We start from the raw sequence: 14,922 nt of genomic DNA on the forward strand, positions 1-14,922 counted from the left end.
GGAATGAAGCTTCGGTTGATCAGATTTGCAAAGCGGCAACTTGGTCCTCTTTGCATACTTTTACCAAATTCTACCATTTTGTTGTATTTTCTTCTTCTGAAGCAGTTTTTGGTAGAAAAGTACTTCAGGCAGCGGTTTCAGTTTGAATCTTCTGCTTATGTTTTTCATTAAACTTTATTTTGGGTGTGGATTATTTTCAGCAGGAATTGGCTGTCTTTATTTTATCCCTCCCTCTCTAGTGACTCTTGTGTGGAAAGATCCACATCTTGGGTAGTCATTATCCCATACGTCACTAGCTCATGGACTCTTGCTAATTACATGAAAGAAAACATAATTTATGTAAGAACTTACCTGATAAATTCATTTCTTTCATATTAGCAAGAGTCCATGAGGCCCGCCCTTTTTTGTGGTGGTTATGATTTTTTTGTATAAAGCACAATTATTCCAATTCCTTATTTTATATGCTTTCGCACTTTTTTCTTATCACCCCACTTCTTGGCTATTCGTTAAACTGAATTGTGGGTGTGGTGAGGGGTGTATTTATAGGCATTTTAAGGTTTGGGAAACTTTGCCCCTCCTGGTAGGAATGTATATCCCATACGTCACTAGCTCATGGACTCTTGCTAATATGAAAGAAATGAATTTATCAGGTAAGTTCTTACATAAATTATGTTTTTTAGATCCAGAACTGGTCTGAAGGAATTCTCCTTCTTTGGTACAATGAAGAGATTTGAATAAAATCCCATCCCCTGTTCCGGAACTGGAACTGGCATAATTACTCCAGTCAACTCTAGATCTGAAACACAATTCAGAAATGCTTGAGCTTTTACTGGATTTACTGGGACACGGGAAAGAAAAAATCTCTTTGCAGGAGGTCTCATCTTGAAACCAATTCTGTACCCTTCTGAAACAATGTTCTGAATCCAAAGATTGTGAACAGAATTGATCCAAATTTCCTTGAAAAAACGTAACCTGCCCCCTACCAGCTGAGCTGGAATGAGGGCCGCACCTTCATGTGGACTTAGAAGCAGGCTTTGCCTTTCTAGCTGGCTTGGATTTATTCCAGACTGGAGATGGTTTCCAAACTGAAACTGCTCCTGAGGATGAAGGATCAGGCTTTTGTTCTTTGTTGAAACGAAAGGAACAAAAACGATTATTAGCCCTGTTTTTACCTTTAGATTTTTTATCCTGTGGTAAAAAAGTTCCTTTCCCACCAGTAACAGTTGAAACAATAGAATCCAACTGAGAACCAAATAATTTGTTACCCTGGAAAGAAATAGAAAGTAGAGTTGATTTAGAAGCCATATCAGAATTCCAAGTTTTAAGCCATAAAGCTCTTCTAGCTAAAATAGCTAGAGACATAAACCTGACATCAACTCTGATAATATCAAAAATGGCATCACAGATAAAATTATTAGCATGCTGAAGAAGAAGAATAATATTATGAGAATCATGATGTGTTACTTGTTGCGCTAAAGTTTCCAACCAAAAAGTTGAAGCTGCAGCAACATCAGCCAAAGATATAGCAGGTCTAAGAAGATTACCTGAACACAGATAAGCTTTTCTTAGAAAGGATTCAATTTTCCTATCTAAAGGATCCTTAAACGAAGTACCATCTGACGTAGGAATAGTAGTACGTTTAGCAAGGGTAGAAATAGCCCCATCAACTTTAGGGATTTTGTCCCAAAATTCTAATCTGTCAGACGTCACAGGATATAATTGCTTAAAACGTTTAGAAGGAGTAAATGAATTACCCAATTTATCCCATTCTTTGGAAATTACTGCAGAAATAGCATTAGGAACAGGAAAAACTTCTGGAATAACCACAGGAGCTTTAAATACCTTATCCAAACGTTTAGAATTAGTATCAAGAGGACCAGAATCCTCTATTTCTAAAGCAATTAGTACTTCTTTAAGTAAAGAACGAATAAATTCCATTTTAAATAAATATGAAGATTTATCAGCATCAACCTCTGAGACAGAATCCTCTGAACCAGAAGAGTCATCAGAATCAGAATGATGATGTTCATTTAAAAATTCATCTGTAGGGAGAGAAGTTTTAAAAGATTTTTTACGTTTACTAGAAGGAGAAATAACAGACATAGCCTTCTTTATGGATTCAGAAACAAAATCTCTTATGTTATCAGGAACATTCTGCACCTTAGATGTTGAAGGAACTGCAACAGGCAATGGTACTTTACTAAAGGAAATATTATCTGCATTAACAAGTTTGTCATGACAATCAATACAAACAACAGCCGGAGGAATAGCTACCAAAAATTTACAGCAGATACACTTAGCTTTGGTAGATCCAGCACTAGACAGCGATTTTCCTGTAGTATCTTCTAACTCAGATGCAACGTGAGACATCTTGCAATATGTAAGAGAAAAAACAACATATAAAGCAAAATTGATCAAATTCCTTAAATGACAGTTTCAGGAATGGGAAAGAATGCCAAGAACAAGCTTCTAGCAACCAGAAGCAATAAAAAATGAGACTTAAATAATGTGGAGATAAAAGCGACGCCCATATTTTTTAGCGCCAAATCAGACGCCCACATTATTTGGCGCCTAAATGCTTTTGGCGCCAAAATGACGCCACATCCGGAACGCCGACATCTTTGGCGCAAAATAACGTCAAAAAAATGACGCAACTTCCGGCGACACGTATGACGCCGGAAACGGAAAATAATTTTTGCGCCAAAAAGTCCGCGCCAAGAATGACGCAATAAAATGAAGCATTTTCAGCCCCCGCGAGCCTAACAGCCCACAGGGAAAAAAGTGTCAAATTTTTTAAGGTAAGAAAAAAATGATTAATTCAAAAGCATTATCCCAAATATGAAACTGTCTGAAAAATAAGGAAAGTTGAACATTCTGAGTCAAGGCAAATAAATGTTTGAATACATATATTTAGAACTTTATAAACAAAGTGCCCAACCATAGCTTAGAGTGTCACAGAAAATAAGATTTACTTACCCCAGGACACTCATCTACATGTTTGTAGAAAGCCAAACCAGTACTGAAACGAGAATCAGCAGAGGTAATGGTATATATAAGAGTATATCGTCGATCTGAAAAGGGAGGTAAGAGATGAATCTCTACGACCGATAACAGAGAACCTATGAAATAGACCCCGTAGAAGGAGATCACTGCATTCAAATAGGCAATACTCTCTTCACATCCCTCTGACATTCACTGCACGCTGAGAGGAAAACCGGGCTCCAACTTGCTGCGGAGCGCATATCAACGTAGAATCTAGCACAAACTTACTTCACCACCTCCATCGGAGGCAAAGTTTGTAAAACTGAATTGTGGGTGTGGTGAGGGGTGTATTTATAGGCATTTTGAGGTTTGGGAAACTTTGCCCCTCCTGGTAGGAATGTATATCCCATACGTCCCTAGCTCATGGACTCTTGCTAATTACATGAAAGAAAATATGTATGTATATTTATACAGCCAAAAAGGTTCAAGTACAGTTTTGTGCGATAGATTATTTCTAAGTGCCTGCAGCGCCCCCCACAACCCAGCCCTATACCCAGCCCCATAGCTTGTTAATCGCACAGCTTTAGCGGTGCACCCCCAAGACAGAGGCAAAACAGATATTAAAATAGAAGACTCACCGGAAGTGACGTCAGATTGCAGTTTTCGATGAATTGCAGTTCTCAACAGAACACCCGTCACCATTTTAGAAATATGAGTCATAATTTATGACACTGACCCTGGTGCACTGCTGACCGCCTTTGCGCGCGAAGAGAGATGCACTAACAGAGAATATGCCAGTCAAGGTGCCAGTGAGTAAAGTTTGCGACTCAGTTAACTAATATAACACAGATGCTGTATTTTAGACAGGAGAATGTAGGAATGAATGAGGTAAGATGGTGCTGTAAATAATGTATTCTGCCATGCAGGACATGACATAAAGGCTCCCAGTTCACAGCAGAACTCATGCTTTTTTTAACCTGTTTGCTCCTGTTAGAAATGTTACTTGTTATGCTGTGTGCATTGCTTAGCATGGTGGTGTATACTTTTCCTCCTTTTTCTCTTTACTTTTTTTTTTTTTTACTTATCGGTTTCATGGGTCAGCATCCCATAGATAGATAGATAGATATATATATATATATATATATATATATATATATATATATATATATATATATATATATATATATACACACACACACAATTTGAAGATTGCAGCACTCTCACAAACTCCTGCAGACTCAGCTGTACTCAGACCAGGGTGCATCAAGGATACATTAAATGAAAGAAAAGAATGCACTCTCTGGATTTAAGTTTCAAAATAGCTTTACTGTGTGACGTTTCGAGGCTTTCACCCCTTCCTCAGACAAAGAAATAGTGAACAGTGAAACATTATAAAGATATACATAAGACCCTCCCCCCAGTGCACCACCAATCAAATGTGAGTCTGTGCCCATAGCAACTAACTAGGCTGATTAGCCTTGAGTCATATGTACATTTCCAAAAAAATACATAACCAAAAAGAAATATATGGCCAAATACACATTCAATCATGATATAAAAATAGAAATAAAACCACATATGTACCTATCAAACAATGTATACTTGTGTGTACTTATTTACTTAATACCTAATCACAAAATGAGGCCCTGTCTAAGAGCTTTTAATAGGTGAACTGAGCTGCACGGAAATGAGCAAAATTATGTCTGAAACTGTATGGAATGAAATAAATGTGTACCAGAGGGATTACAACTGCTTGTATTCTAATGTGGAGTCACGTTACTAACCATTATAATGCCCCACTCTGAGCCGTGTATCAACCCATATTAGGATAACTGGATTCCTATTGTGAGTAACTTGTGTAAACAGCCTAGGACGCCATCCATATCAGCTGTACAACCGCCTCGCTTCCTGCATTAGTGGGCAAGAGGGGTGGGGCTTAATCAGCGTGTGTATTGCGTAATGCTTTTTGATAAGCCAATAGCGGTGAGGTAGTGGATTCCCACGCTCCATAATATTGCTAAACACAAGTAAAACAGCGTGTGTACTAGTCTGTGTGTGTGATTCTATCTAGTACTATTTTCAATTATACTGGGGCTAATAAACTGAGAAGAACCGGCAGTAGCTGATTGCAAAGCCCCAACTGTATACGTTTAAAAGGGATTGTCAGACCTGATCTGCGTGTGGGAATGTAACAGATCATTAAGTGTATAGATCCATGTGCATGCTGAATTTCTCTGTATATAAAAATGAGCCTAGTTAGTTGCTATGGGCACATACTCACATTTGATTGGTGATGCACTGGGGGGAGGGTCTTATGTATATCTTTATAATGTTTCACTGTTCACGATTTCTTTGTCTGAGGAAGGGATGAAAGCTTCGAAACATCACACAGTAAATCTATTTCTTTCATGTAATTAGCAAGAGTCCATGAGCTAGTGACGTATGGGATATACATTCCTACCAGGAGGGGCAAAGTTTCCCAAACCTCAAAATGCCTATAAATACACCCCTTACCACACCCACAATTCAGTTTTACAAACTTTGCCTCCCGTGGAGGTGGTGAAGTAAGTTTGTGCTAGATTCTACGTTGATATGCGCTTCGCAGCAGGCTGGAGCCCGGTTTTCCTCTGTGTGCAGTGAATGTCAGAGGGATGTGAAGAGTATTGCCTATTTGAATTCAATGGTCTCCTTCTACGGGATCTATTTCATAGGTTCTCTGTTATCGGTCGTAGAGATTTATCTCTTACCTCCCTTTTCAGATCGACGATATACTCTTATGTACCATTACCTCTACTGATTCTCGTTTCAGTACTGGTTTGGCTATCTACTATATGTAGATGAGTGTCCTGGGGTAAGTAAGTCTTATTTTTTGTGACACTCTAAGCTATGGTTGGGCACTTTATTTATAAAGTTCTAAATATATGTCTTTAAACTTATATTTGCCATGATTCAGGATGATCAATATTACTTATTTCAGACAGTCAGTTTCATTATTTGGGATAATGCATATGAATAATCATTTTTTTCTTACCTTAAAAATTGTTTCAAATTGACTTTTTTCCCTGTGGGCTGTTAGGCTCGCGGGGGCCGAAAATGCTTCAATTTATTGCGTCATTCTTGACGCAGACTTTTTTGGCGCAAAAAATTCTGTTTGTCATTTCCAGCGTCAAACTTGACGCCGGAAGTTGTTCGTGTTTGCGTCATCTTTTTTACGTTTTGCGCCAAAAATGTCGGCGTCACCGGATGTGGCGTCATTCTTGGCGCCAAAATTTTTTAGGCGCCAATAATGTGGGCGTCTTTTTTGGCGCTAAAAAAATGTGGGCGTCATTCTTGTCTCCACCTTTTTTTCACATTATTTCAGTCTCATTTTTCATTGCTTCTGGTTGCTAGAGGCTTGTTCATTGGCATTTTTTTCCCATTCCTGAAACTGTCATTTAAGGAATTTGATAATTTTGCTTTATATGTTGTTTTTTCTTTTACATATTGCAAGATGTCTCACATTGACCCTGGATCTGAATCTACTTCTGGAAAAACGCTGCCTGATGCTGGTTCTACCAAAGTTAAGTGCATTTGCTGTAAACTTGTGGTGATTGTTCCTCCGGCTGTAGTTTGTGATGAATGTCATGATAAGCTTGCTAATGCAGATAGTATTTCCATTAGTAATATACCATTACCTGTTGCTGTTCCTTCAACATCTAATACTCAGGATGTTCCTGTTAATATAAAATAATTTGTTTCTAAATCTATTAGGAAGGCTATGTCTGTTATTCCTCCTTCCAGTAAACGTAAAAGGTCTTTTAAAACTTCTCATTTTTCAGATGAATTTTTAAATGACCGTGATCATTCTGATTTGTCTGTTTCTGATGAGGATATTTCTGGTTCAGAGGATTCTGTCTCAGATATTGACACTGATAAATCTTCATATTTATTTAAAATGGCATTTATTCGCTCTTTACTTAAAGAAGTTTTAATCGCATTAGAGATGGAGGATTCTAGTCCTCTTGATACTAAATCTACTAAGCGTTTAAATTCGTTTTTTAAACTTCCTATTGTTATCCCAGAAGTTTTTCCTGTTCCTGATGCTATTTCTGAAGTAATTTCTAGGGAATGGAATAATCTGGGTAATTCTTTTACTCCTTCTCAAAGGTTTAAGAAATTGTATCCTGTGTCATCTGACAGATTAGAGTTTTGGGACAAAATCCCTAAAGTTGATGGGGCTATCTCTACTCTTGCTAAACGTACTACTATTCCTACAGTAGATAGTACTTCCCTTAAGGATCCTTTAGATAGGAAGATTGAATCCTTTCTAAGGAAAGCTTATTTATGTTCAAGTAATCTTCTTAGGCCTGCTATTTCTTTGGCTGATGTTGCTGCCGCTTCCACTTTTTGGTTGGAGGCTTTAGCACAACAAGTATCAGATCATAATGCTCATAGCATTGTTAAACTTCTTCAACATGCTAATAATTTTATTTGTGATGCCATCTTTGATATCATTAGAGTTGATGTCAGGTATATGTCTTTAGCTATTTTAGCTAGAAGAGCTTTATGGCTTAAAACTTGGAATGCAGATATGTCTTCTAAGTCAACTTTCAGAGAACAGGGTATTGCGGTATTTCCTTATTTGGACGATATCTTGGTACTTGCTCAGTCTTCACATTCTGCAGCATCTCATACGAATCAACTTGTGTAGTTTCTTCAAAGACATGGTTGGAGGATCAATTTACCAAAGAGTTCATTGATTCCTCAGACAAAGGTAACCTTTTTGGGTTTTCAAATAGAGTCAGTGTCCATGACCTTGTCTCTAACAGAAAAGAGACGTCTGAAATTGGTTTCAGCCTGTCGAAACCTTCAGTCTCAATCATTCCCTTCGGTAGCTTTATGCATGGAAATTCTAGGTCTCATGACTGCTGCATCGGACGCGATCCCCTTTGCTCGTTTTCACATGCGACCTCTTCAGCTTTGTATGCTGAACCAGTGGTGCAGGGATTATACAAAGATATCACAATTAATATCCTTAAATCCCAATGTACGACACTCTCTGACGTGGTGGATAGATCACCATCGTTTAGTTCAAGGGGCTTCTCAACAGATGCGAGTCTATCAGGTTGGGGAGCTGTATGGGGATCTCTGACAGCGCAGGGTGTTTAAGAATCTCAGGAGGCGAGATTACCAATCAACATTTTGGAACTCTGTGCGATTTTCAGAGCTCTTCAGTTCTGGCCTCTTCTGAAGAGAGAATCGTTGATTTCTTTTCAGACAGACAATGTCACAACCGCAATCATCAGGGTGGGACTCACAGTCCTCTGGCTATGAAAGAAGTATTTCGGATACTTGTATGGGCGGAATCCAGCTCCTGTCTAATCTCTGCGGTTCACATCCCAGGTGTAGACAATTGTGAAGCGGATTATCTCAGTCGCCAGACGTTACATCCGGGCGAATGGTCCCTTCACCCAGAGGTATTTCTTCAGATTGTTCAAATCTGGGGACTTCCAGAAATAGATCTGATGGCCTCTCATCTAAACAAGAAACTTCCCAGGTATCTGTCCAGATCCAGGGATCCTCAGGCGGAGGCAGTGGACGCGTTGTCGCTTCCTTGGAATTATCATCCTGCCTATATCTTTCCGCCTCTAGTTCTTCTTCCAAGAGTGATTTCCAAAATTCTAATGGAACGTTCGTTTGTACTGCTGGTGGCTCCAGCATGGCCTCACAGGTTTTGGTATGCGGATCTCATTCGGATGGCCAGTTGCCAACCTTGGACTCTTCCGTTAAGACCAGACCTATCTCAAGGCCCTTTTTTCCATCAGGATCTCAAATCATTAACCCCTTAATGACCGCAGCACTTTTCCATTTTCTGTCCGTTTGGGACCAAGGCTATTTTTACATTGTTGCAGTGTTTGTGTTTAGCTGTAATTTTCTTCTTACTCATTTACTGTAACCACATATATTATATACCGTTTTTCTCGCCATTAAATTGACTTTCAAAAGATACCATAATTTTCATCATATCTTATAATTTACTATAAAAAACATTATAAAATATGAGGAAAAAATGGAAAAACACATTTTTTCTAACTTTGACCCCCAAAATCTGTTACACATCTACAACCACCAAAAAACACCCATGCTAAATAGTTTCTAAATTTTGTCCTGAGTTTAGAAATACCCAATGTTTACATGTTCTTTGCTTTTTTTGCAAGTTATAGGGCCATAAATACAAGTAGCACTTTGCTATTTCCAAACCACTTTTTTTCAAAATTAGCGCTAGTTACATTGGAACACTAATATCTTTCAGGAATCCCTGAATATCCATTGACATGTATATATTTTTTTTTAGAAGACATCCCAAAGTATTGATCTAGGCCCATTTTGGTATATTTCATGCCACCATTTCACCGCCAAATGCGATCAAATAAAAAAAATTGTTCACTTTTTCACAAATATTTTCACAAACTTTAGGTTTCTCACTGAAATTATTTACAAACAACTTATGCAATTATAGCATAAATGGTTGTAAATGCTTCTCTGGGATCCCCTTTGTTCAGAAATAGCAGACATATATGGCTTTGGCTTTGCTTTTTGGTAATTAGAAGGCTGCTAAATGCCCCTGCGCAAAATACGTGTATTATGCCCAGCAGTGAAGGGGTTAATTAGGGAGCATGTAGGGAGCTTCTAGGGTTAATTTTAGCTTTAGTGTAGTGTAGTAGACAACCCCAAGTATTGATCTAGGCCCATTTTGGTATATTTCATGCCACCATTTCACCGCCAAATGCGATCAAATTAAAAAAAAACGTTAATTTTTTCACAATTTTAGGTTTCTCACAGAAATTATTTACAAACAGCTTGTGCAATTATGGCACAAATGGTTGTAAATGCTTCTCTGGGATGCCCTTTGTTCAGAAATAGCAGACATATATGACTTTGGCGTTGCTTTTTGGTAATTAGAAAGTCGCTAAATGCTGCTGCGCATCACACGTGTATTATGGCTAGCAGTGAAGGGGTTAATTAGGTAGTGTGTAGGGAGCTTGCAGGGTTAATTTTAGCTTTAGTGTAGAGTTCAGCCTCCCACCTGACACATCCCACCCCCTGATCCCTCCCAAACAGCTCCCTTCCCTCCCCCACCCCACTATTGTCCCCGCCATCTTAAGTACTGGCAGAAAGTCTGCCAGTACTAAAATAAAAGATTTTTTTTTTTTTTTTAAAGAAAAAAAAAAAAAGCATATTTACATATGCTGTGTTTAGGATCCCCCCTTAGCCCCCAACCTCCCTGATCCCCCCCAAAACAGCTCTCTAAGCCTCCCCCTCTGCCTTATTGGGGGCCATCTTGGGTACTGGCAGCTGTCTGCCAGTACCCAGTTTGCACAATTAAATGTTTATTTTTTTAATTTTTTTTTAATTTTTTCTGTAGTGTAGCTTCCCCCCCCCCCCCCACGGACCAACCCCCACCACCTAAATAACGCCTAAGGGTTTTTTTAAAAAAATTATTGGTCCCACTTTTATTTTGGGACACATTTTTTTCTGTAGTGCAGCGGTCCCCACCCGGTCCCTGCCCCGGCGTGCGCCCCCTCGTGCACGTGCGCGCGCCCGGACTTCCACGCCCACGATCCCGCCCCCCTCCACATGACCAGGGCCATCGATGGCCGCCACCCACCTCCCACACCGGCTCCCACCCACCAACGATACCGGCCATCGATGTCCGGTGTAGAGAGGGCCACAGAGTGGCTCTCTCTGCATCGGATGGCCATCTAAGGTTATTGCAGGATGCCTCCATATCGAGGCATCACTGCAATAACCGGAAAGCAGCTGGAAGCGAGCAGGATCGCTTCCAGCTGCTTTCCACACCGAGGACGTGCAGGGTACATTCTCAGGCGTTAACTGCCTTTTTTTCTGAGGACGTACCCTGCACGTCCTCGGTCATTAAGGGGTTAAATTTGAAGGTATGGAAATTGAACGCTTGATTCTTAGTCATAGAGGTTTCTCTGACTCAGTAATTAATACTATGTTACAGGCTCGTAAATCTGTGTCTAGGAGGATTTATTATCGAGTCTGGAAGACTTATATTTCCTGGTGTTCTTCTCATAAATTCTCTTGGCATTCTTTTAGAATTTCTAGAATTTTACAGTTTCTTCAGGATGGTTTGGATAAAGGTTTGTCTGCAAGTTCCTTGAAAGGACAAATCTCTGCTCTTTCTGTTCTTTTTCACAGGAAGATTGCTAATCTTCCTGATATTCATTGTTTTGTACAGGCTTTGGTTCGTATCAAACCTGTCATTAAATCAATCTCTCCTCCTTGGAGTCTTAATTTGGTTCTGAGGGCTTTACAAGCCCCTCCGTTTGAACCTATGCATTCTCTGGACATTAAATTACTTTCTTGGAAAGTTCTGTTCCTTTTGGCTATCTCTTCTGCTAGAAGAGTTTCCGAGTTATCTGCTCTTTCTTGTGAATCTGCTTTTCTGATTTTTCATCAGGATAAGGCAGTGTTGCGGACTTCATTTAAATTTTTACCTAAGGTTGTGAATTCTAACAACATTAGTAGAGAAATTGTTGTTCCTTCATTGTGTCCTAATCCTACGAATTCAAAGGAGAGATCTTTACATTCTTTGGATGTAGTAAGAGCTTTGAAATATTATGTTGAAGCTACTAAAGATTTTAGAAAGACTTCTAGTCTATTTGTTATCTTTTCTGGGTCCAGAAAAGGTCAGAAGGCCTCCGCCATTTCTTTGGCGTCGTGGTTAAAGTCTTTAATTCATCATGCTTATGTGGAGTCGGGTAAATCCCTGCCTCAAAGAATTACGGCTCATTCTACTGGGTCAGTTTCTACTTCCTGGGCATTTAGGAATGAAGCTTCTGTTGATCAGATTTGCAAAGCAGCAACTTGGTCTTCTTTGCATACTTTTACTAAATTCTACCATTTTGATGTTTTTTCTTTTTCTGAAGCAGTTTTTGGTAGAAAAGTACTTCAGGCAGCTGTTTCAGTTTGATTCTTCTGCTTATAATTTCAGTTTTTTTCATTATTAAGATTAAAACTTTTGTTTTGGGTTGTGGATTATTATTTTTCAGCGGAATTGGCTGTCTTTATTTGATCCCTCCCTCTCTAGTGACTCTTGCGTGGAAGTTCCACATCTTGGGTATTTATTATCCCATACGTCACTAGCTCATGGACTCTTGCTAATTACATGAAAGAAAACATAATTTATGTAAGAACTTACCTGATAAATTCATTTCTTTCATATTAGCAAGAGTCCATGAGACCCACCCTTTTTGTGGTGGTTATGATTTTTTTGTATAAAGCACAATTATTCCAATTCCTTATTTTTGATGCCTTCGCTCTTTTCTTATCACCCCACTTCTTGGCTATTCGTTAAACTGAATTGTGGGTGTGGTGAGGGGTGTATTTATAGGCATTTTGAGGTTTGGGAAACTTTGCCCCTCCTGGTAGGAATGTATATCTCATACGTCACTAGCTCATGGACTCTTGCTAATATGAAAGAAATGAATTTATCAGGTAAGTTCTTACATAAATTATGTTTTTGAAGCTTTTAAATAAAGGTTGCATTCTTTTATTTCATATATATATATATATATATATATATATATATATATGTATATATAGATATAAAGAGATATAGATATATTTATATATTGTAAACCCCCATTTTAATAACCCACAAGCCGCCACTGCTATAGACCCCTTAACAAAGAGTAGGACCTGGAAGAAGATGGTTGAACCTGATTGCTGTATTGCAGAAATAACAAATAGTTGAGCTAAAGTATGCTACAAAGGGTTGTGGAGAGGCATTCAATGTCTACATTGCTGGGCAACTACATGTCCATGTTATTGCTCTGAACAAATGGATGCCATGGCAACCCTTTTAATGGCAACAACATGCAGTTTTATGTCAAATGCATACATCTGCAACCCCTTTTAATGTCAACATCAGACCACGTGTATGATTTAGCAACTCCTTGCCCATATCAAATTTTAGACGGCAGACTTTAGGTTAGATTGGTCAACACTCTTAAATTATTTAAATTTTTTCAAATAATGTGAATATTAGCAGGAAGGATGAAAATACTACTATAGCTCACCTTTATACTTTTGTTTTTATTTCAGAATCATATATGAATCCTCCATGAAGATTTTAGATGAACTTCTGCAGCCGTGAATTCTGTTAATTGACAAAAAGAAATTAAATTATGTTTTTTATAATGCTGAAAATATGTACATATTTAAAATTGTAAAATGGAAAACAAATTGTTGTTTTTTAATACTAAGCAAGCTTTTTTATATTTGCTGGAAAAAATGTTGAGAAATGATCTAGTAGAAATGGTATCATGTTTCTATATATATTTAATCAAAGTATCCTTATTAATATAAATATGCAATACTGAAAACTTGTTTTATTTTTAAATTTGCATTACACTATGAACATTTTCATTCATTCGTTTTTTTATATATGTGTAGCTTGTAAACAAGTATAAATAATTTTACTTTCTCTAGGTAATGTTTTGCTAGCAGTATCTAAAGAATTGTTAAATATTAAGTTGCTATTTATTTATATTTTTTCATGTTGTGGATCAAGAAAACCTGGCTTCAGTAAATTACCTAAATTAAAAAAATATATATATTTTTTATGATACATGTTATAAATTGTATTACTCTACACCCGAATTGGCATTACACCCTATGTTTTTACAGCGATTTAAACAATCTGTTCTCCCATAAAATGTATTTTAATTGTAGTGATTTAAACAAAATAAATGGCCAGAGCTTTGAATGATGTACATTATTTTTAAATGTTAGCATAAACTATACCTAAAAGGGCATTTTCTGTCTTTTTTTCACCTTCAAAGGTTGGTTGTATGTTTGCTTTGAATATCTGCCATCAAAAGCTTTGCAAATCTGATCAACAGAAGCTTCATTCCTAAACTTAATTAATTCACAGGAAAACATATGTAATCCTAAATCTTCTTGATTTCCCTATCTGTATTTGTTTATACCACAGCTATTGGAATGCCTTTAGACAAAATAGATACAATTTCTGCAAAGAATAGTTTTAAACAGATTACTCCTCCTAGTAGAATAACTCGGTGTAAAGTCTGAACTATCTTGCCTTACCACAACAGAAGAAACAATCCGCTTGTCTTCATTAAAAATACAAATTCATTTCCACCATATTAAAAAGTACAAGATGACTCGCATACAAAAGAGGGTGTCAAAAATGAGCACACTTACACGTTTCAGCTGAAGATCAGTTATAGCCATAATGCCCAAACATGACAAGAACATTTAAAAAGACTAAAAGAATGTTATCTGCCAATTCTCTCTTACTAACATTTACCCCTTTTATTATTATGCCTAAACAAAAGCTGCCTTCTCAAAAATGTTAGTTTTGTGTTCATTACGAACCAAACTTCACAGAAAAAGGAGCAGGCAAAAGTATAGCCAGAAGTTCTGTTTCAATAGTCATAAGCCAGTAAATCATTGGTCAGTTCAGGGGGCAGAAAAGGATAAGGTTTCCATCTTCGAGAGGACAGTCAACTGCTTCATTCATTACTTGTGGGAATTAGAACCTGGCCACCAGGAGGAGGCAAAGACACCCCAGCCAAACGCTTAAATACTTCCCCCACTCCTCTCATCCCCCAGTCATTCTTTGCCTTCTCGTCACAGGAGGTTGGCAGAGAAGTGTCTGAAGATTCTGAGTAGTCTCTTATGGAGGGTAGTACTCTTCGCAATGGGACTGGAGTTTTAAGTAGTCCTGTCAGCCTCTCAGTGAGAGCATGGGTGAAAGCTAGTCCGGAGATGCAGGGAGAGTCTTTCTGCGAAACCATCCCGACTCAGATTAACAGCTCCATAAGCAATCAGCGTTGACAAGTTGTGCTGACTGCGTTCTGCTCTCAAGTCCATGTCAGGAGCGACGCTACTAACCTGTCACACTTGAAA

The 14,922-nt window shown here is 38.2% G+C and overlaps 1 protein-coding gene across 1 annotated transcript in view; it reads left to right on the plus strand.

Moving 5' to 3' along the window:
* Nucleotides 1-13,805, plus strand: part of NCAPG2 (non-SMC condensin II complex subunit G2) — a 365,294-nt gene extending 351,489 nt beyond the window's left edge. The window contains exon 28 of the mRNA XM_053713827.1: nucleotides 13,093-13,805. Coding sequence (XP_053569802.1) covers nucleotides 13,093-13,144 — 52 coding nt within the window. The 3' untranslated portion in view covers nucleotides 13,145-13,805. The remainder of the gene's footprint in view (nucleotides 1-13,092) is intronic.
* Nucleotides 13,806-14,922: the final 1,117 nt, after the last annotated feature.

The sequence above is a fragment of the Bombina bombina genome, chromosome 5 (assembly GCF_027579735.1).
Source record: "Bombina bombina isolate aBomBom1 chromosome 5, aBomBom1.pri, whole genome shotgun sequence".
NCBI classification, from domain to species: Eukaryota; Metazoa; Chordata; class Amphibia; order Anura; family Bombinatoridae; genus Bombina; species Bombina bombina.